The sequence below is a fragment of the Centruroides vittatus genome, unplaced genomic scaffold (assembly GCF_030686945.1).
Source record: "Centruroides vittatus isolate TY-2023 unplaced genomic scaffold, ASM3068694v2 contig_880, whole genome shotgun sequence".
NCBI lineage: Eukaryota > Metazoa > Arthropoda > Arachnida > Scorpiones > Buthidae > Centruroides > Centruroides vittatus.
The window spans coordinates 829941-852450 of record NW_027122572.1 but is presented as its reverse complement, the minus strand read 5'-3'; the positions used below and the strand labels follow the sequence as shown (position 1 = coordinate 852450).

Sequence of the window (22510 nt, the reverse complement as noted above, 5' to 3'; positions counted from 1 at the left end):
TTATTCTATAATCCAATATCATTTTTTTACATCAAATGTCCTATATTCTATGGATCCTACTTTATGCATAGTAGTCTTGTAGCCGGCTTTGCCCCAGCTCTGCTCCAGGTGATTTTTAAGCTCAGCTGCAGCAAAACAATTAATTTTTATATGCAATTGTTTCAGATAGGAGTATATTATTTGAAAGCAATAAACAATGAAAACTTTTTAGCAGCTAGGGAAATTGTTTAATCAATGCAAATGTTTTCATTAAAGGTGCACAAAATACTTTAACATGTTTTTTCTATATTTTTTGAATTTGTATTTCGTTCTATGCCCCATCATCATATATGTTCTACTTTGGTTGTATTTGATTTATTTTGTTATTTGAAGATAATGATTTAAAATGACTAAAAGCATCTGCATTGATTAAACATAATTTTCCATACTGCTAAACGATTTTCATGCTATTCATTGGTACTTTGTGTAGCAGTTTGGCATGACTTAATCATTATTTAAACCATTTTATTTTGTTAATTTATTTACAATCTGTTTCTATTGCTTTATGTAAATTTTATGTAAACAACATAAATAGTCTTTTATCTCATATAACAATATGTAATTTTAGCATTATTCTCAGTTGTATCAAACAATAACATATACATAATAATCTGTATGTAGCAAATTTAAATTTTGTTATAATCTGATATGATGGACATTTATATCCAAGTTTTTAGAATGAGCATATCTTAATGGTAGGATACAGATTGAGAAACTGCATACAATCCAAAATAAAACATTTTTTTATTACCATATGTAGAGTTCAGCAAAGCTTGGCTCACCTCACTTCTGCTAAGCTATTTGGAAATGCTGAGCCGAGGTCTTCACAGGCTAGCTGTGAACTTGGACTGGAGCTGACAACTGAGCAGAGCTGAGCTTGTGTGTGTTGGAGCAAAGTCCATTTTTGAAATTAAATTGCATCTCTAATAATAACAGATATACAGTTTGTCAGATAATGTTTTCATTTATCTGTTGTTAAAATGAGATAAGTAAACTATTATCAAATAAAAACTAATTGAGCATTAAGCAATTGAACTGTTTTTATCTAAACTCTTCAATTGCTTAATGCTCAATGAACTAAACAGTTTTAAATTAAAAGACTTTTTAAAAGTAATAGGGATAATATTTTAAAATGCTATGTACACAGAACTTTTTACAGTGTGATAATGCATAAATATCGACAAACAAACATTTTCAAACTCCTGGGCTCTGCATCAGGTTCCAGCATCTGCATCTATTTTAAAATGATACAAATAACATTCATTTCTAACAAAACATATACTGAACAGTGCAGCATTGATAATTTGAAGTGGATGGGACAGAGACTACCTTGAATTACAAAAACTCTGAATATGGATCAGAGTTGAGTTGCAATTCTGGATTCCAACCAAGAGTTGAGCTGACTGTCAAAAGCTTAGGCTGTGACTCAGCTCAGTTCATTTTGTAGAATTCTAATCATATGTTATTTTCTGAGATATAAGTCAACACTATATACATATATAACAGGTATTGAATCACAAAATATTATATACATAACTCCTTTTAAAATGTAGCCTTAAAATATTTTTCAGGAATGCAGACATCCTCAATTTTGTATTAAGTGAAAAGCCTAGAATCCTATTGTAAATAACTTTAGTTAGTAGGGTCATAATTCAAGGAACACTGACAACAGCTAAAAATTAAAAAAACAGCTTATCTGTATTATACTAATATTGGTATATAAAGTATATATTGTGTATCATATGTTTACATATATGCCTTCTGTTGTTCTGTAATTATTGCTTTTTAATTTCAATGCTTTATATAAGAGTAAATAAAAAACCTAATGAAATCAAATATGCCAAGAAAGCAAAAATATATTTCTAAAATTAATTGATTTTATTTTTTGAGAAATTCCTTTTTATAATTTATAATAACAAACTATACAGAAGATATGAACTATATTTGATATTAACTTTAAGAATACATATACAATAATGAAATTTGTCAGAAAGTCTGATTATAACTGCATATAATTAATTGTTAATTGAAATGAACATTTTACTATACAAAAATAATAGGTTTATATGACTTTTTAGTTATTTTATAGATCTCTTCAGTTCCAGTTCTACCCTAGGAAAGAAATTAAAAGTTTTGTTTTGTAATTTAAATCCATGTTCATCACAATCCAAATTACAAACTGAAAAAAGCTAGCAACAAATATTTAAATATTGTTTTACCTTCACAAAAGAAGAAAAATTATTTTGTCTCTAAAGTTTTCTTTTCTGAGATTAAATCTTTTTGACATGTTCATTATGTTGATAGTGGTTTATTTGTGACAGATTAACATATCTGATCATTCCAATATAACTTGGTAGTTGTAAAAGAAGACTCAACCATTTTTCAACATTTAAATTTTGAGGAAATCGGAAAAGAGAAATTCCAATAAGCAATTAACTTATAGCTACTAAGAGTATTCACCAGCGATGTATTTTGCAAAATAAAGTTGCTTTCTAATGTGGTGTTTTCTTCCGTGAAAAACGATAAACAGTAATACTGTCTAAAACATATTAAATCTATGATTATCCTCCATTTTTCTTTGTTGTTTAATTCTGAAAAAATGAACAAGGTATATCATGAATATATTTCTAGTCGAAATGTCAGAAGTACAATGTAACTTGTTTGAGACTTTTTAGTTAGATTCACAAAATTCATTAAATGTTTGTAAAGTGAAAAGCCCAAACTTTCTATAGAATAGCTGAAGATATTAACACCTGAACCTTGAAAAAAAAAAAAAAAAAAAAAAAATGTAGAGCTGGAGCTGGTTTTGTGTGCTTATGACTTGTTGTAAAACGAAAATCCTTTGAAGTTTATTTTATTATTATTAATTTTTATATAAGTAGAAATGGCACTGTGGTTAAAGTACACACTACTGCCAGGGCCGGATTTACCAATCCAGGGGCCCTGGGCACAAATTCGGTGGGGATCCCCCCTTTAAGAGTAGGCAAATTTGATGATTTAGAAAATTTACACAAAATACTGTACTTTCAATTAGATTTCAACTAGGAAGTTGTAAATTTCATTTTAAAATAAGGTTATTGTAAACACATATATTTTATTGTGTAAAACTAATTATTTTAATTTAACTGAAAAATACCTATGTGAAATTTTTTCCCGAAATTTTCCGATGTTTCATAGACTTTTTCTCGGGTTTGGTTTTCTCTGCCTGTTGCCCTCATGATTAGGCCACACTAGGCTGTCGCGGTAATAGAAAAAAAATTATGTTTAAACATAATTTTTTTTAGTTTTGTGGGGGCCCTGGGCACAGGCCCCAAATGCCCTTATGTAAATCCGGCCCTGACTACTGCCATTTCGAGGCAGTCGGTTGGTGATACGAGAAGGCTAGGTAGTGCCATTTTTCCTAGTAACTTCCCTTCTACAAAGTACTTTAAATATTTTATTATAAAAATAAAGACGTTCGCATCTGTAGAGGCGCAACAGTGTAGCGTACGTTTTTATTCCATTATTAATTCCTTCTACAATAGGGTTTCGCAACGCTATCCTCACTTTATTATTTTCACCACCTGGCATTGTTTTGACGCCATATTTAAACCTAAAGTTAGGCAGAATCGATTAGTTTCCCGAGAACCGAGTTCTCGAGAACAAGCAGCGATCTTTACAGTGTGTTGTCAATTTGCTTTGTACGATTACGGAGTAGTTAATAACTAACGATCGGAGTATTCGAATGCAAGAATCGAGAACAAAGTTAATTTCGTGATAGTATCTGTTAATAAAGTCAATTATCCGGTAAGTTTATTACACTCAAACAATAAAACCGGAATCTTATCCAGCTATAATACGGCGAATTAATTATTACGATATTAAATAATTTGGATAGGAATAGGCGGTTACGCCGCCTACTCGTATTAAATTAGAATATTTTAGAATAAATTAATTTATTTCTAATGATTAAACTTAACACGAGATGGCGGCTTAATCGTTGATTTACACGTGTAATTACATAGATTTCAGTTAACGATTAAGTAGAATATTAAAATTAGCCTCGGGCAGAATCAAACGAGTTTGCGTGAGTTTCCGAGAACCGAGTTTTCGAGAACAAACAACGATTCTTACATAATGTTGCCCGGTTGCTTTGTACTGGTAAGGAGTATTCCAGACAGTCTAATTCGAGAAGAAATTGATTGACATTTTTGGATTTCCCTTGTACTAAATTTCGTTCAATTGTTCGACGAAACTCCTAGGTAAGTTTGTTTTGTACTCTCAGAATGTATTTTAATTTTATGGTTTTTTGAACTAGTTACGAGACGCAAATGATCAAAATAATGAGTACTACACTCGTTGGTCAAGTAAAATTTAATTAGTAATTTTTGTATCAATATATTTTTTTAGGTTAAAAATAATCTGAAGAAAAAAATATTAAACGATTAAATAGAATATATATATTTTTTCATTAAACCACTCAAACCTCTACTAATTGTTTACTAATCGAACGTTTTCGGCTCTCTAATCATCCATTTTCAAGATTAAACCGAAAAATGAATATAATAGAATTTGAATTAATTTAAATATAGAGCAAGTTCCATTCAAATTCTATGTATTCCATTCTGTATTCACTTTTCGTTTTTATCTTGGAGATATATTCTTAGATAGCCCGAAAACATTTCATTAATAAATAATTTTGCTAGAAAGAAAAATTATTAGAAAATTTTAAGTGTGATATAATGAAGTATTGAATACCAGTTTATGAAGAATATTATAAAATATATTATTTTGTGTTTTTCAGTTTTTACTACATCCCGGATAAAGTCCGTAAGTATCTTCTAATATACAAGTATTCAATCAGATTAATAAAACATCATTCTAAAAAAGTAACCTCAAGTAATAAAAACTAAATATGGTGAAAAGAGAAAATTCTAATCTATAACATTGTCGGTTTAATTAGGAGCAGTGAGAGATATTTTGCTTGGTATATGATAATTTGCAGATGATAAAACTGAATTTTTGTATTGAATATCAAGGATGAAGCCAGGTTCAAAAAAGTCTGTGGTTTGGAAAATTTTTAAAAAGAATGAATTAAAAAAAACTACAACGTGTTCTTTATGTAAAAAAGAAATTAAATATTTTGGAAATACTAGCAATCTTAAGAAACATTTAAAGAGAATGCATCCTTTGCAATTGCAATTACAAGATCAATCTACGGTTTCAAGTATATTAGCTTCTGCGACTAATTCAGCTTTATCTTCATCATCTCTTCCATCTATTGTTAGTGTATCAAGTATCCCTGGTGATTTTAGTCCATCTCTTTCGAGTAAGAAGAAAAAACCTAAAAGGAAAGCAGACTCTGTCCTATTTCCTTCTCAACGTGGCTTCCATTTAAGGCTGTATGGTTCACAAACTAAACTATCTGAAGTGAATAGAAAAGAAATCGATAATAAATTAATTAAAATGATAACATCTGATTACCAACCACTTTCAATTATTGATGATGGAGGTTTCAGAGAATTCGTAAACAAACTGAATCCTTTATATATACTACCTAATCAAAAAGCCCTCTCAAACCACATGTTGCCCAACTTATATTTAGAATCTGTTAACAATCTAAAATATATTTTAAGTCAAGTGAAAAATTTAGGAGTTACGACTGACATATGGACCTCTGACAGTAACCAAACTTACTTAACTGTGACTGCTCACTTTATTCATGATGATGAAATGCATGCTCGCGTGTTGTGCACTAGAAAACTTATAAACACCCGTACAGCTGAAAATATTGGTAGCGTTTTATCAACAATATTGAAAGAATGGGATGTATTCGATAAAGTTGTGACTGTAGTCTCAGACGACGAAGCCAATATAAAAAGTGCAATAATAGACTATTTAAAAAAACATCAACATCCTTGTGTAGTCCACACCCTTAATCAGAGTATTAATAAAGCAATTAACTTAATTACTGAATTAAATATTGTTATTAAAAAATGTAGAGGGCTAGTGGGATATTTTAAACATAGCGTGCTATTTATTGAGAAACTTAAAAAAGTGCAAGTTCAAATGGGTTCCCCAATTTTAAAAGTTAAACAAGATGTGCCTACCTGTTGGAATTCATCATTGATAATGATCGAAAGACTTCTGGAAATAAAAGATGCTCTTTCAATTGCCATCACAGGTCTTCCGAAAGCACGTGACTTCCTAAATGAGAAAGAATGGAACATCCTTAAAGACACTGTTTCTATAATGAAACCTTTGCAACATCTCACTACACTTTTATCTGGTGAAATGTATCCCACAATGTCTTCCATTGTACCTTTGTTTAGAGGTCTACAACATTTATTTAAAAATATTAAAGCAGAAACTCCAGTGGGAGAGAAATTAAAAAATGAACTGACAATCATCATCAGCCGACGTTTCGGATCCCTCGAAACAAACAAAATAGTTGCTAAGTCTACATTTTTAGATCCACGATATAAAAAGATTGGTTTTGGCATTCCAAAAAATAGTGATGAAGCTCAAACATGGATCAATGAAGAAATGTCTGATCTATTGCGTGAAAGTGACGTTCAAATTGTTAAAAATCAAGAACGGAGCACTTCCACAAGATCCTTTTCTACAAATACTAACGCTGTTTGGGAATATTTTGATGATAAAGTGGCACAGGTAAAATCTAATTGCAATCCTACCTCCATAGGAATCCTGATGATAAGGCAATATCTAGAAATGCCGTATTTACAGAGATCTAAAAACCCGCTGGAGTTTTGGAAAAAGCATAAGCAAATATTTCCAGAATTATATCAACTTGCCATAAAATATTTATGTTTACCAGGAACATCAGTGCCTCCAGAAAGAGTTTTTTCAAAAGCAAAACAACTGACTGATCTCCGAAGAAAGCGGCTATCACCAAAAAATTTAGATCCTATCATATTCTTAAACAGTAACCTGAACTTAATTTGTTAAATAGTAATTGATTCAAAAATCGGATCAGAAGTTAAACTTCAAGTAAAATATAACGTGGTTCTACAAACTTAATATTAGATCATATACACATTTTAAAGTTTTAACTAAATATGTTTCACTGTAAATGTTATTAAAACAACTATAGATTAAAATTCAAAATTTATGAATGAATATTTGAATTTATATTTTCGTTTAGATTTCGAAATTTGTTGATACTTTGTTTAATTATATGTTTTTTTTATCGAAAATTTATGTTGTATATTACAATAAAGTTTGATGTGATGTAAAAAGGGATGCAATTTTATACAACAGAGAAATAAGTAGTCATTTATTTAATTAATACATTAAAACTGCATAGCTATAGTCGATTGAACTGAATATAAGAAGTGCTCATGAATACGACGCAGAGCGAGAGAGAAGGTGCTGTATATACATAACAGGATATTTAGAATTTCTGGTTAATGTTACCTATGGTTCCAAAATGGCGGCTCGTCTCTGATTCCAGCAAATAGAAAAAGGAAACAGTGGGGACGCGACGTTCTAACCTAACCTAACCTAACCTATTCTAATAATTTTGTTTGGTAATAATTATAGGTAATTTATTAGAATAGGTTAGGTTAGGATTAGAACGTGCGTCCCCCCTTTCTTCTCTGTTTCCTTTCTTCCATTTGCTGGAATCAGAGACGAGCCGCCATTTTGGAACCATAGGTAACACTAACCGAATTTCTTTTCCATTCTCGATGATTATTAACAAGAAAACGAACATCATAATACACCTGACTTCTCGCTCACCTGTAAATTCTTCTGAAAAAACTGCAGAGCGTTACAAAATTTAAAAAATAATTATAAATGATCTCTCGCATGCTAAGAGAGAGATACCGAGATCGATACAGGTATCTCAGTGTTTGGTGATTAAGATATTCTAAAGCGCTGGACGACTCGGGAGGATATTTACATTGTTACAGAAACTAGGGTATTTTCATTGGTTTATTTCTGCAAACCACGCCTATGACGAGTTGTCTCCTCAACGGTCGCACCTCAAGAGAAAACGCATTTTGTGTAGTCAAAGAAAAATCAATAGAGTATAGTAATATCTCACCGATAGAGGGCGTAAACAAATGGATTTGCATACCAAATGAAGTTGACGTTTAACGGCATAAAAAATTTTATGCTTGCAGATATTTAATTATATTAAATATATTTTAGCCACTTCTTAGCTACCTTCTTATATGCAAGATTTTTCGATAGTCATAAGCATTCTTTTTGATTTCTTTAAATTTTTAGTGTAGCATATATCTAATATGCTACACTAAAAATTGAATAAATGACTACTAGATCATTGAATAAATGAAATATTAAATTGATTCCGTCTTAGGTGAACAATTGCGATGAATATATAGTATGGTTTTGGAATGTTATAGCAATAGAACTGATGCCGTATATACAAAAATGTCGATGCGCTGAAAAATAGTTAGATTTTTTCATTTTTTATTTTTTACTTTTGAATTATTGGGCTGTAATTTGAAAAAGATTGAACCTATAAATTCCCACTCGTCCATCCGTCCGTTTGTTTGTCTGTTCTTCCTTAATATCGAAAACAGTGTTAAACGAATATCAAGACCAGATATTGAAAGTTTAGGGGCAGGAGCCCCGATTAACATTATAGGAACTTCCGGTCGAGATTTGGATGTCATATGATTTCAATTCAAAAATTTTTTCCTGAATATTACATAGATAGCCGGCATAACTCTGTTTTTATCAGGAAAAGTATGATGTACAGGGACAAGACACTACTAATTTGAGATGGAGAACAAATAAATATTTTAAATTAAATAAATTAAAAATATGAATAAAGATTGCAGCCCGGCATTGTGGCGATGTCGCAATAAATAATTGCTCGTTAGAATATTAAAACTCCTTGAGAATTCACATTCATTCATAAAATAGTTTGGTTACGTATTCGATCCCGCATTGTCGAGATTAATGCGAATTAAATTTCAAGGCTCTAATTCTCGGTTTAATGTGAACCCACAAGGATCGCATTCGAGAAGTATTAGAATTAGAAATGGGCGAATTCGAATATTAATAAGATCTCGAATATTTAGTGCACTTAATTACCTTATATAACTTATTAATTTTATTTAATATTTATCATTTAACTTGTTTTATTTATTTCTATATTCGGTATTAATAAAAAAAATAAATAAATGAAATTAAAAACAGCTTATTAAATTCTAAGAAATGAAACTTCAAGCTTTTAATTTGTACTTTGCGTTACGGTACCTTCTTTTTAGTACTATTAAACTCAAAGTCGTAGAATATAACTCTTAACTACAATAAATTAATCAATAATTGTTGTCGTTTTCACCCACTGCAGATATTTTATACGAAAACAAGCATTCGAACACATTCGAGATCCAGTCTGCTTCTTGTCTTGTGGCAAATTAAACCGTACATGCCTAAGACATGTTGCCAGATTGTTTTTTGTTTTTTTTTTTGGCCCAAAATTCGAACGTTTCAGCCAACTAGGAAAAATAGGAAAGGGGTATTAACGAGGAAATTTATATTCTCAAAGGAAAAATTAGGGAATATGTGATATTTTTATTTAATGGTATCATTATTGAAAATTAAGTGTTTCTAAACATTTTTTATTGCATTCCTTGTTTTGTTAACTCACCTAAATGGAAAAAAATTCCAATTAAGCTTGTTAAAATATCTATTGTTCTGCCTGAAAGCTATTATGATATAATAAGTTAACAACATCCTGATACACTGTAATTAAAGATATAAAAAAAAGGAAGAAATATGATCAAATTGATTTTTTCTTTAATTTCATTTATTTCTTAATTTTGTTTGTTTATCATGTATATTTGTTCGCTTTTTTTATAAAATAAAAAAGTTGCTTTATTGTAATAAACTTTTGGTTAAAAATTTTTCTATTATAAATATTATTTCAAAAATATAATTGTTTTGTTAAATTCTTTGTTTTCAGTATTAGCGATTATTACAAATTTTTAAAATTAATAACTAATTTGTAGATAGAAATGCTCTTATTAAAATAAATCAATTAGAATTATTTCATTGATTATTTAACGAGAATATGCAAAACTTTTCTATAAAAATTTTAAATATAATTGTAATAAAGTTAAATGTTACTTAACGCGAATATGTTGCACTTTAAAAACTAAAATTAAATGTTATTTAAAGTTTTACATATTTTCTGTAATAAGTTAATTAAATAACTATTATTATAAACAGTCGAGTATCTAATTCTTAGTATTTATTACCCCCCAAAAACATACCCGTATACCTTACAGGTAAAGTTAGATGTACACGAAACACATTTCAGTACAATTAAGATAAAACGGTAATAATATGAAAACGATTGATCTAGGCATACTTGTATCTGTAAGGTTTACAGGTATGTTTTTGGAGATATTACTGTTTTTTTCATTTTGGGTTCTTTATAAAGAGGGATTCATTGTAGGTGAGTGAACTAATGTATCTGTGGGAGGCTGTAAGACAAAAAAACGTCGTATATGGATTCTTCAAAGTGGAGAAATAAATGGAAAGATAAATTTGAAAGTAATTTTTTAAATATATTTCAAATTATTACTCAGAGGAAGTGGCAAGGATTTTATTTTTTCGAACAACACTTTTAAATGGTAACCTATTTGCGGAAAATGCTGTAATTTAGAGGAATTAAATATTTTTAACAAATGGGAACGCGTTTATCCATGATCATAGCCAATTGTATCTGGTTTTGATACCAAATACTAAGGAGACAGCAAAAGCGATTCCATATACACAGCAGTCGATTCCATTTGGTTGTTGCTGTACTCTCGGAAAGTTCAGAGAGATGCAATAGACAATATTAATATGAGTGTACAATCTCCGTAAGAATATTCTGTGTTGTGTAGATATTTTACCATAACTTGTAGAATCGTACTCTCTAGCATTGATGACGATTGATGGCGCGATACGTACAGACAGCACGTCTGTAGGTATCGCGCTCGAATTGTTTTTTTTTTATTAACAGGATACTCGTAGATAGTATTCGCCCATCTCTAATTAGAATACCTACCATAAGTTTTCAGGACTGAATAGTTCTCGATTCTTGCATTTGAATTTTCCCATCACTGTTTAAAGCAAAAACAGACTGTGCTACGGGGCGTAACTAAACCAACTGTAATAGAGGTGACTCTAACAAATTGAGGGATGGTCTTACTTGGGAGGAAAAGATGGTCCGGGATCCATCCCCTGAAAATTTTTAAAAATCTAATACTATTAAATAACATACTTAGACTTCAAAAACGGTACAAAAGTATTTGAAATTTAAACATTAGAAATTGCATTATTTATCTAAAAATATAAATCAGACAATTTCGTAATTTGAAACAATAGACAGGTGTGGCTGTCACCCCTGGTCTCTAGCTACGAATCTGCTCCGCTACGGTCAATATTCCTGCTTACCTGCATAAAAAATAACATAAACAACTGTTTATATCCTTAATACAGCCGTTGTAAAAGATGAAAAACGAAACCAATTGTTTCATCAGACATGCAGACATATTAGCAGTAACATAATAATCGTACTTTCTTCCTCGAATATGGCAACAAAATTATAGTAACGTGCTGCTTAAAAGGTTTTAGAGAGAAAATAATAGCGATTCATAAATAGAGTATTTCATCTGTACGTATACATACAGTACATATACATTCGTATTATTACGCGCACAGTTTGAAAATATAGACAATGTTCCTTAAAATACACTCAGAACTGACTTTTTTGTTTTTTTAATTTTGCATCATCCATTCTTTGGAAGCCATATTTGAAGTAATGCTTCACTGTCTACGCGTGCTTTACTATCGCTGCTCGTCTGCATTAAATAAATAATAGATTATATTTTGCACAACAAATGAAGGCAGTAGAAAATTTGAGAGATGTGAACTATACTGTTTAATATAATTCGTGACATAAAGTATATAAAAATTATCCAAAAAGTTACAAATTTACAATTACTTGACTACTTTAATTTAAAAAAATAACATGTTGAAAATGTGAGAATTATATACAGAAATTTATTTGTGTGCTATAAGTAAATAGATACTGTAGAAAAATAGTTGTATAAATTATTTCCTCGTAATGAACATTTTCAAGATTATGTATGAACAGTTTTGGGAATTAAAAATTCTTTGACTCGATCATAAGAACCATTATTGGGAAGCGGTGTTATGCCAAGGACGTGACAGAAAACGTTGTAATGATCTACCATTTCTAAAGGAGGAGATACGTAATTTTTTTTGAAACCTGTAAAGAATTTTTGCTATAAATTTTAAAGCATTTCAACGAAAATTTGCTTAAGAATAAATTCTTACTTGGACCCGACGCGAAAAATATAGTCCTCATGTCTTCACTTCCTTCAGAAAACGGATCCAAACCGTGAAGTCCCGGTTGTAAATATGTTAAAATAGATGCAAGAGGATAATATGGTTTCACTTTCGAAGAACTACGTAACTAAAGAAGAATAGTTATTATTAAGTCAATATGTATATATAAATATTAAATAAAATTACCGGTAAAATATTATAGCTTTTGTCTGCAAAGAGGATTATTGGTGCGATAAGTCTGTGATTTCTATAATGATAATGATCTGATAATTCCTCTTTTTTATAAACATGCAATCCCGTTTTTTTGGCGTTCTTTAAACTCTGGTAAACCTAAAAAAAGATAATGAATTTTGAATGCGACGTTTTGAAACGTTTACAATGTAAAAATTTCACTGACTTTTTCTTCTTTGCCTTCAACGGGCCATATCATGGAATTGTAATGTACATTTAGCATAACTTTGATATCTTTAGGAGAGAGAACGTCATCCAAACTAATGGTTCTGGTACGGAATATGGTTTTGGTAGTCATCCCGTGATCCGAAACAATAACAACATTCACCTAAATGTAATATATATTTTTACGAGGCATTTTTATTGGGTGATCCAGAAGTCCTTTGACATAGCAGGCATTTGTGGGGTCAAGAATTATAATTTTCTTAATTTTTTTTATATAATAGCGAACTGGATTCTTTCCCTTTAATTTAGTTTTTTGTTTTTGCTTATCTATGCATATATTTATTATTAATCGGCGTTTATTTACAAACGACTGTCATTTCGAAGGACTTTTGTATCACCTAGTATAAATTATTTTTAAAACATTATTTTAAAAAAACAGTGTTAAATAATATAAGTCAAATAAATCGACAATTTTCTCAGATAATAATATAGAGAATTAGTGGAAATAAACAAAATAGTATGCATACACATGCAGAATAACTTTTTAAGGGACGTGGTCATGTGTACTATTGTATTATGTATACTATTTACTAAGTTCAAATACTCGAGACTTTATTCTATGTTCATTAAGAACGAATGTTTTTTACGTCCTCTTTGGAGAAAACTTTATAATCTATAAGCTAACAGCTGGATATAGATGAAAATTTATCAAATTAGAGTTAAGGAGGAAATATAAACGGTAATATCAAAGCAATGATTACAGAAATCAATAAAATAAACATCTTAAATTAAAAAACCTTAAATTTAATAATTTAAAAAAGGAATAAAAATAAAGATTTCGAAAATCATTACGGTAAAATTTGTCAAAAATGGAACCCGAATAAAAAAGGAAACTTGCCTAAACGGAAATTCCAGAACGGCACGATTTTCTATGTTAAATTTTACTGTAGACTGGAAACCTATTTAACGCGGAAACGAAAGAGGGCTTCGGTACGAAAAACGTATTTTAACTTGAATAAATAGGAAAATTACGATTCCAATTGTGGACAAATAAGTAAAAGTTCCTCATTTCGAAGGCACTTATTTTTATTTTTACTTTTTTTAATGCTCTGTACCGCAGAGCATTAAAAAACTGGTCGGACATTCCGATGTTAACTGTCATATGAGCTCAAGAATGACCGAAAACATTCAGTATTTGGATACCTAGCACACGTTATCGGGAACTTTATTGAACCGAATAATTTTCAAGTTTTGCATTCGAATAATCCCATCTTTAGCTGGAATCGTTAGGTTTAATCTAAATTAATTTAGATTAAACCCAGTAATAAAATGTTTCTTATGTACATAATAAAAGTGATTATACTGTAAAAATGAACGTAATCGTGTGACATTTATGAATTTCGGCCATTTTAATTGCATAGCTCATAAAAGTAAAAATTTATTTTAAATCTGCGATAAATAATTAATACCTTTTTAAAAATTAATATTATATTATTTTCTATTCAAGAAATATTTTTGAATAAAATCATCCACGCAAAGTCAATCACTTTCAATTTATCTCGAACACTTCACAACTACTGATAAATAGTTGTGAAGTGTTCGAGATAAATTGTCAATTACTATTGCGCAAGAAGGGAAATAATCTTCGTAAATAAACATAAATTTTCTTTTTTCGACTAATTATTTTATATGCTAGATGTAAGAGTATTTTTTTGTATTTTAATATTAATTAAATAAACGTTACTATAAATTAAGTGAATATAATTTTATGAAATGCAAATTTTGGTAATTTAACAAGTCAGTGCTATTACAGAAATTCATGTAATTTTAAAAAATTTATTAAGCTATAATTACTATAAATAAAAAATATATAACCAGTAATTATATATATATATATATATATATATTAATAATGTGCTTTAAAATATGGTCATGCTATAGTTTATTATGAAAATATTAGTTGCAGGAAACAATGGGAATAAGACATAACAGTCTTCATGATAGTGCTAAAGAAAAAATATCACAAAATTTTCAAGATTTTCCTTAGAAGTGATATTATTTTTTATCTAATATATTTTAAAGGAACATAGGAATGAGCGGTTGTAAGTAATGAAAAATAAAATCATGATATATGGGAAATTTAATATCCTTTCTAGAAATGTAATTAAGGAAGACAATAACGAAGTGTTAAAGTCTCGTTAACTTCAAGGATACTAGATTTCAATTAATCTTCATGATCGCCTAAGTCTATATGCCTAAATTGAATATGCTACTTTAAATCCAATAAATATAAACCTAAATTTATCGAAAAATAATGAAAATATTAATTATAAATCTCTTACTCTATTTCCTAAATTTCTTTTTTCGATCTCTTCTTGCATGTCGTATAGAATTGAATCGATATTTCTTAAAAAATTTCGCGTCAATGCAGAATTCGGACCAAACTGATGACCTAGAGAATTTTTAAAAATATTATAGATACTTGAAAAATGATATCACATTCTATATTTTTATAATTATAAAAAGTATATTAACCAAGAGCATCTATTGGTTCATAATATACAAAACCCAGTCTGGAAGTATTAGAATGAAAATGATCCAAAATACGAAATATTGCTGCTTTTGTATCTCTGTTGACACGTGCCCACCAGCTGAAAAGAGATCTGAAATTCTTACAATAGCTTGCTGTTAAACCCTGAATAGGAACTTCGCATCCTACCCAATTATACATGTGTGTTTTAATGGAGTTTTTCTCTGCTGTGATCCATATCGGTTCTGCATCATTCCACCAATGTTCTTTAAACACACCTTTATCGGGGGCCATTAAAAAGTAATCGTTATATTTCTCGTCGAAAATAAAATTATCCACGATTCCGTGACTTTCAGCGTAAAGCCCTGAAATGACAATAAGCTTGTAAACATTGATTTTTTAGTTTTATCGTAAAAATTTTAATGTAATTCGTCGTATGAATAAAACATAAGCATACCTGTTGCGATAGAATACCAATTCGGATAGGAATTTGAAGGAAAAACAGGTCTGACATATTCCGCTTTGACGCCATTTCGAGATAATCTGGTGAATCCTTTCAAGTTTTCTTCGTTGACGTAATCCCATCGAATTCCGTCTAACAAGATAATCAACAAACATTGATCCTTATCACTTTCCACATTTCGACCGTAACAAAATGCGTGATAGCAAACAAGATATATCGCGCTCGGTATAAACAATTTAAATAATTTGCTGCTGGAATTCATGATATTAATCCAGTTCAATCCATTTGATCATTTTATAAAATCTAGAATAAAAATAATCATAAAATATTTTTAAAAAACATTGTCCCGAATACTATTAACATGAATTATAATCAAGAAGTTAGTTCTAAATATTTTTAAATTGTAAATAATCATTTTGAGAAAACTTCTATTCATTTAACGGATTAGCTTTTAAATAATACTTACAGGATGAGCGTAATTAGATGAAACTTAATTCAAGATTGTGGTTGACGCATCAAATGCAAGTGAATCACTTTAAACGAATGTCAGACATGCGCTCGTTGAGAATGAAAAGCGAGTTCTGTCACTAAGTACCGGAAGATTGTATTGATTGACAAAAAAATACATTGAAAAAAATTTTACCGATCTAAATCCAAGTGTTCTTTTCACAGAATGATTACTGTTTACTTAATGCGTATTGTACAGACAGTCACGTGGCTCGTGCGCAAACTGCTCTAGTAGCGATGCCATTGACCTTAACTTCACCCTTGTTTTACTTGACTGCTCTGCTATTGTATCTAACATGTGTTCGTCTTGTTCTTTCCACTTAGTTAAAATAGAGACATTTTTTAAAGGGTAAATTTAAATATTTAACATTTGATACTGTGAATAAATTTAAATTATGATATTAAAAATTTATGAAATAACACATATTCCGTGTTACTTGATTAATATAAATTTCGTTCTTTAAACTGTATTATGTTTTTCTGTTAACCGTATTGAAAAAGTTAATTAGAAAAATTTGCATATTTCATTAAAGTAAGTTACCGTTGCAATTAATTTAAAATTAATCACATATTTTCAATCTCAAAATTACATTTATCAAGGATCAATCATTTAACTTTTTGATCAATTGATCTACAATGTATTAATTTTGTATTCATAATTAACGAGAATATCATATTACAATAAAATTTGAATTCTTACAACTTTTACTGGGACTCTTCTTTACTGCGGATATTCTTTACATTTTTTCGAAATTCTATATGTCAGATAACAAATATTTCTGACTTATTATTGATTTAAAAATTATACTGAATGATAATCATAAAACTGAATTATTAATGTGTTTAGGTAAAGTTAACAATGTCGTACAGTTTCTTTCCTTTTTATCTTTCATATAATCCTTAAGCCTGTTTTTTGCCAAACGTCTTTCCATCTTTTCTTTGAACTATCTCGACTTATCTTTCCCTGTCTGTGGTTGTTTATGGTCGTATATATATTTTAATGGAAACATTTGTTTCATTAATTTAGCAATTAAAAATACAAAAATTCTAGATAATATACATTGTGCTGTATTTAATTTTACATAATGCCAATAACATAGTTTTGGATAATTTTGTATGGCCACATTGAAAGAGATGCAAATATCTATTACTATGGCATATTAAAATGCTAAGATAAAAACTATATAAAGAGTGACTACCTGATCGTACCAAATATTGATTCATGATTTAAAACGAATTACTGAACTTTCCTGGCAACATTTGGTGAAACAGTTTTTTAAATAAAATATCATAACACATGGCGCTATACACGTAATTTTAAATGTTGCCGGGAAAGTTAAGCAACTTATTGCTGGATTTTTTATTTAATTCTTTTATGCTCTTTGTTCTCATGATGTAATATTAGAAATTTATCAAATCATATTTCCATTTTTGATTCTTTTCGTCCTGAGTCTTTTTAATCTTACCTTTTAGTCTTTCCGCCCTGTGAGCAGTAAGAGGGTCTCTTTTTAGCAAGCCCATTATGGGTTCGGCCAGGCCCACAATAGTGCAACCGGGTGGTGAGGGACGGAGCCCGACATATCCGGATGGATCATCCCCCCGAAAAATTCCTGGGATTTTTCGATCTATTTGGATTCGATCCCGGGTCCCCCAGAGCGGTATGCTGCCACCTTGATCGCTCGGCCATCCGGCCGCCTTTTAATCATACCTATCACGTGTTAAATCAGGCCTCCAAAATCTGATAATACTAAATAACATGTTACTTTACATTATCGCATTTTGATAAAATTCACTCTAAATGAAAGAGTTGTTTCATATATTTTACCTTTTTAAAAGAAAATGTTAACGAATTGTTTCTTTTTCTGCCTTATAGTTTACCTGCAGATTTATTGTAATCTCAACTTAATGATCCGAACGTTCCGCCGAATAGAATCGTGACACGATTATTTCAGAATGGGAACACATGAAGAAACTCGAAATTTTTCATACTATTTTGCAATAATATATTAAATTATAATTGAATAGATTTATAATTCGTAACAAGTTCAATCGAAGAAGATTAAAGAGGAAATTGCGTCAAAGAGTAAGAGTATAAAATTTACCTGTGACATATTGGCAGACGTAACAAAATTTATTCCTAGAGTATTTTAGAACTAAATATAAAATTCCGATTTGTATAATCGTAAAAGAAGTGCATTGCAATAAAGTTATATTGAATTTTATAAAATATGTTGCAAAATGTTTAATCTATATATATAAAAACGAATGTATGTCTGTGTGTGTGTGTGTGTGTGTGTGTGTGTGTGTGTGTGTTTGTCCTTCATACATTACCACACCATTTATCCGATTGCCATGAAACTTTGGGAAGTTGTTTAATACATTCCCACGAAGGTTTGTGGCATATGTGAAGATCACCATTTCCCCCCTTTCAAAAATATATTTATATATGGATTAAGGCTTTTATGTCCAACAGATGGCGCTAACTTCCGATGACCTAAGTTTGCTTTTCTGTAAGGCATTATGCTTTTCAGTGAGAATGGACCTAAGCAGATCATTTTCTACCTATCTATATAAATAAAATACAACGTTTGTTTGTTCCTACCGATTCCTTTTAAATTTTGACACAACGTTGCATTCGAATATGCACGTGTTTTTATATAATATACATGTCGAAATTCCCCTACGGGGGGGAGATGGACGGGATTAAAGCTTACCGCGAAGAACTCCGCTTCTATTTATACTATTTTACATGCGGTTTTTTGCGTTTTTAATTGCGTTTTAATAGGTGACGTCAACAGAATATACACTAAAAAGGGATTTTTCGATATTTTCCAGCGGGGAGAGGGACAGGATTAAGGCTTACCGTGAAGAACTCGGCTTCTATTTATACTATTTTACATGCGGTTTTTTGCGTTTTTAATTGCGTTTTAATAGGTGACGTCAACAGAATATACACTAAAAAGGGATTTTTCGATATTTTCCAGCGGAGAGAAGGACAGGATTAAGGCTTACCGTGAAGAACTCTGCTTCTATTTATACTATTTTACATGCGGTTTTTTGCGTTTTTAATTGCGTTTTAATAGGTGACGTCAACAGAATATACACTAAAAAGAGATTTTTCGATATTCCCAGCGGGGAGAGGGACAGGATTAAGGCTTACCGTGAAGAACTCTGCTTCTATTTATACTATTTTACATGCGGTTTTTTGCGTTTTTTATTGCGTTTTAATAGGTGACGTCAACAGAATATACACTAAAAAGGGATTTTTCGATATTCCCCAGCGGGGAAAGGGACAGGATTAAGGCTTACCGTGAAGAACTCGGCTTCTATTTATACTATTTTACATGCGGTTTTTTGCGTTTTTAATTGCGTTTTAATAGGTGACGTCAACAGAATATACACTAAAAAGGGATTTTTTGAAATTCCCCCCATGGGGGAAGTGTTACACATTTATAATAGATACATTTTGAGCCACAACAACGCGTGGCCGGGTCAGCTAGTATATCATAAAAATTGAAGGAAATAAACTATCACTTCAATAGTATTCATTCAAAAACAAATTTGATAGATTTATTAAAATTATTCTTTGGTTTTATAATAGAAAATGAGAAAATGATACTGAATAAATTTCAATGCAAAAAAAAAAAAAAATGTTTAAAACTTAAATTATATAAAACAAATTTTTTTTTAAAAATTCTCATTGGTTAGATAAAACGGATATTACATCAAAAAATGTATAAGTTGAGGTGCATACAGTAAAACCTGTCTATGACGACCACCTACGGTTCCTTCAAAAAGTGGTCTTTTAGACAGGTGGTCGTCCAATACCGGTGGTGCTGTAATACCGCATTTCCGTACGTATTTTGCACACTTTTTAGCCATTTCCACTAAGCAAAATTCGAAGTGGGCAAAAATAAGCGAATTTTTTCAACGATAGAGCTATATTGTATTTTATTCTTTTCCGGTAACTCGATTAACAGGAATTGTCATGATTTTATAAAAGAGATTTAATACTAATATTTTAAAGATTAATATAATACTCACATTTTCTCGATTACAATGCACACTCTTTTTTCCGAGTTAGTTCAACTTGGTTATTTTCGTTCGCTCCTCAGTTATGTGTATTACGTCATCGATACACATGCGCGTTCTATCTCTCCATCACTTTGGTTTTGGTTTTCGTTAATTTAATCTTATTTAACTTTAAAAATACTCTATTTTTTAATATTTAATATTTTCTTAAGTACAACAAGAAAAATTATTATGATTTTATTATTTTTTTTCATAATACGATTTCATTACATTCCGTAGGAAAAGGAAGGTTGCCTGTAAAACTGATTTTTGCATTAATGTGCTTATAGTTTGTGAATATTTTGCGTGCGAAAATTACTTGGATATTATTTTTCTAAAAATAAAATGGAAATAAGGTAGGTTGATACAGAAACTATTTATTGCACATGTACTATATATGAGCTTCAAAATAAATAAATAAAATAAATTTTATCAAACAATGAGTTCAGCCGATTAATTGTGTCGTGTACAATAATTTACACCCCTAAGGAAAATACTGTAGATCTACGGTAAAATAAACTTCGTTTTCCAACAGTTCCCTAATTGCCGTTCTGATAAACTATTTTCACTTTCTCTGATAACTTTAACGCGATATTCTAATGACAGCACTTTGCCTTTCTTTCGTTTTTCGTACAATTTCGAACAAACTGAAATGAATTTCCTTTGTTGCTAGACTAATTCATTAACACCTGCACCTAATTTCAAAGGTGGAGAGTGGGTTCCAACAAGAGTTTAGACTAATTCATTATATTAGGAGGAGGAAACGTTGTTTAGATGGTTTCGAACAATAGTTTAGACCGGATATATTCGCGGAAGTGGTCGCTTATTACAGTTGTTGTATGTTGTTTCGGACCAAAAATCGATGCCCGCGGTCGCGTTACACAGGTGGTGGTTAAATAGGGGTAACGTGGTCGCTTATTACAGTTGTTGTATGTTGTTTCGGACCAAAAATCGATGCCCGCGGTCGCGTTACACAGGTGGTGGTTAAATAGGGGTAACTTATATGAAGATTCTATGTATCTAATTTTATTATTGAATTATAAAGTTTTATCGTTTACCCCTAATAAAAGATTTACTCCCTAATAAAAAGGGCTTATATTTATATTTATATTATATTTTATTTATTTAATTTATATTATTAAAAATCTAATTGAATGAAACAATTATGTAAGGACATGTCTTAATATATCTGTCTGTCTGTAATCTGTCTATCTGTCTTAATATATCATGTCTGTAAGGACATATCTTAAATAAAAGAATTATCTGAATGCTTTACCTGTAAAAGTTCAAATACAGATGTTTTGCTTTATTTTTTTACATCATTCTGTCTGTCAAACCGTATATTTTTATGTAGCAAGCTAATGCAAAGTAATTCTCAATTATTTATATGAGACATAATGATATTATAAATTAGATGAGACATAATAATTTCCAGGCAAAATATCCGAGTCACAAAATAACAGCAGAGTCCTAGAATTCAGAATTCTGTGAATAAGATTTCGTAGTAGGCCCAGCTAATGATATCGTGAGAGAATAGAATATATTAGTTTTAATTAGTATTTTTCAGAAAAAATACAGACATAAAATGCGTTATTTCAGACAACGGCATTAAGTAATCATATATCGGTCTGTAATAAGTTCACAACATGATATATTTGTTGTACTATAGATCAATTACATACTCAGATATTACAAGTGAGGTTACTACAATTATGGAACGAAAGTTCAGGACATTAATAACTTCAGTGAAATAAACTATTTCAGTGCTACGAAGATATTGGCGATTATAGAAAATCTTATTCATCAATAATTTTGTATGATATGAATAGGGTAGCCATTTAAAAATTTCCAAGAAAAAGGACACACGGGTCCATCGAAAAGGGACTTTTTCCCGGGCCCGAAGAAAACTTAGAAACCCGTAGTTTTTCCTTTACCTATTAATTTTTTTTATTAACAAAATTAAAATCTTTGCGACTGCTTTTTATTAATAAAGAAACATTCTAAATATTTCATTTGTTCAAAAATAAATAAATAAATAAAAGAAAAAAGAGGCTCGCTGATTATAGAAAATCTTAACCTTTGGGCTTCCATAGAAACTCTTGCCGGCCCTGATTCCAAACCATATAAAATTAACGTTATTTTTACTCTCAGGAAATAAAATCTTT

At 30.2% G+C, this 22510-nt stretch overlaps 2 protein-coding genes across 3 annotated transcripts; one reads left to right on the top strand and one right to left on the bottom strand.

Moving 5' to 3' along the window:
• The first annotated feature begins 3698 nt into the window (after window positions 1–3698).
• Window positions 3699–7093, top strand: LOC136983305 (E3 SUMO-protein ligase ZBED1-like). Of its 2 annotated transcripts, none has more exons than XM_067280002.1 (2): window positions 3699–3825; window positions 4823–7093. In XM_067280002.1, exon 2 carries the CDS (start codon window positions 5059–5061, stop codon window positions 6985–6987), a length of 1929 nt encoding a protein of 642 aa, XP_067136103.1. In that variant the 5' UTR covers window positions 3699–3825; window positions 4823–5058; the 3' UTR covers window positions 6988–7093. The 2 variants fall into 2 exon arrangements, 1 of the variants encoding a protein (XP_067136103.1); XR_010882016.1 differs by lacking the exon at window positions 3699–3825 and adding an exon at window positions 4196–4280 and having other exon boundaries at window positions 4823–4849.
• A 4830-nt stretch (window positions 7094–11923) lies between these two features.
• LOC136983304 (glycerophosphocholine cholinephosphodiesterase ENPP6-like) lies at window positions 11924–16377 on the bottom strand. Its single transcript, XM_067280001.1, has 8 exons — window positions 16234–16377; window positions 15762–16070; window positions 15310–15669; window positions 15117–15226; window positions 12776–12937; window positions 12565–12708; window positions 12367–12505; window positions 11924–12298 (listed from the first exon to the last, which is right to left on the bottom strand). Exons 2-8 carry the CDS (start codon window positions 16027–16029, stop codon window positions 12150–12152), a joined length of 1332 nt encoding a protein of 443 aa, XP_067136102.1. The 5' UTR covers window positions 16030–16070; window positions 16234–16377; the 3' UTR covers window positions 11924–12149.
• Between the last annotated feature and the right edge of the window lie 6133 nt (window positions 16378–22510).

Bases quoted from the DNA above. Each gene is read 5' to 3' on its own strand.
- LOC136983304 (XM_067280001.1), bottom strand. From the start codon at position 16,029: ATGAATTCCAGCAGCAAATTATTTAAATTGTTTATACCGAGCGCGATA. The intron at 15,670-15,761 runs GTATGCTTATGT...TTGTCATTTCAG, and splicing joins TTGGTATTCTATCGCAACAG to GGCTTTACGCTGAAAGTCAC. The intron at 15,227-15,309 runs GTTAATATACTT...AAAATTCTCTAG, and splicing joins TGAACCAATAGATGCTCTTG to GTCATCAGTTTGGTCCGAAT.
- LOC136983305 (XM_067280002.1), top strand. From the start codon at position 5,059: ATGAAGCCAGGTTCAAAAAAGTCTGTGGTTTGGAAAATTTTTAAAAAG.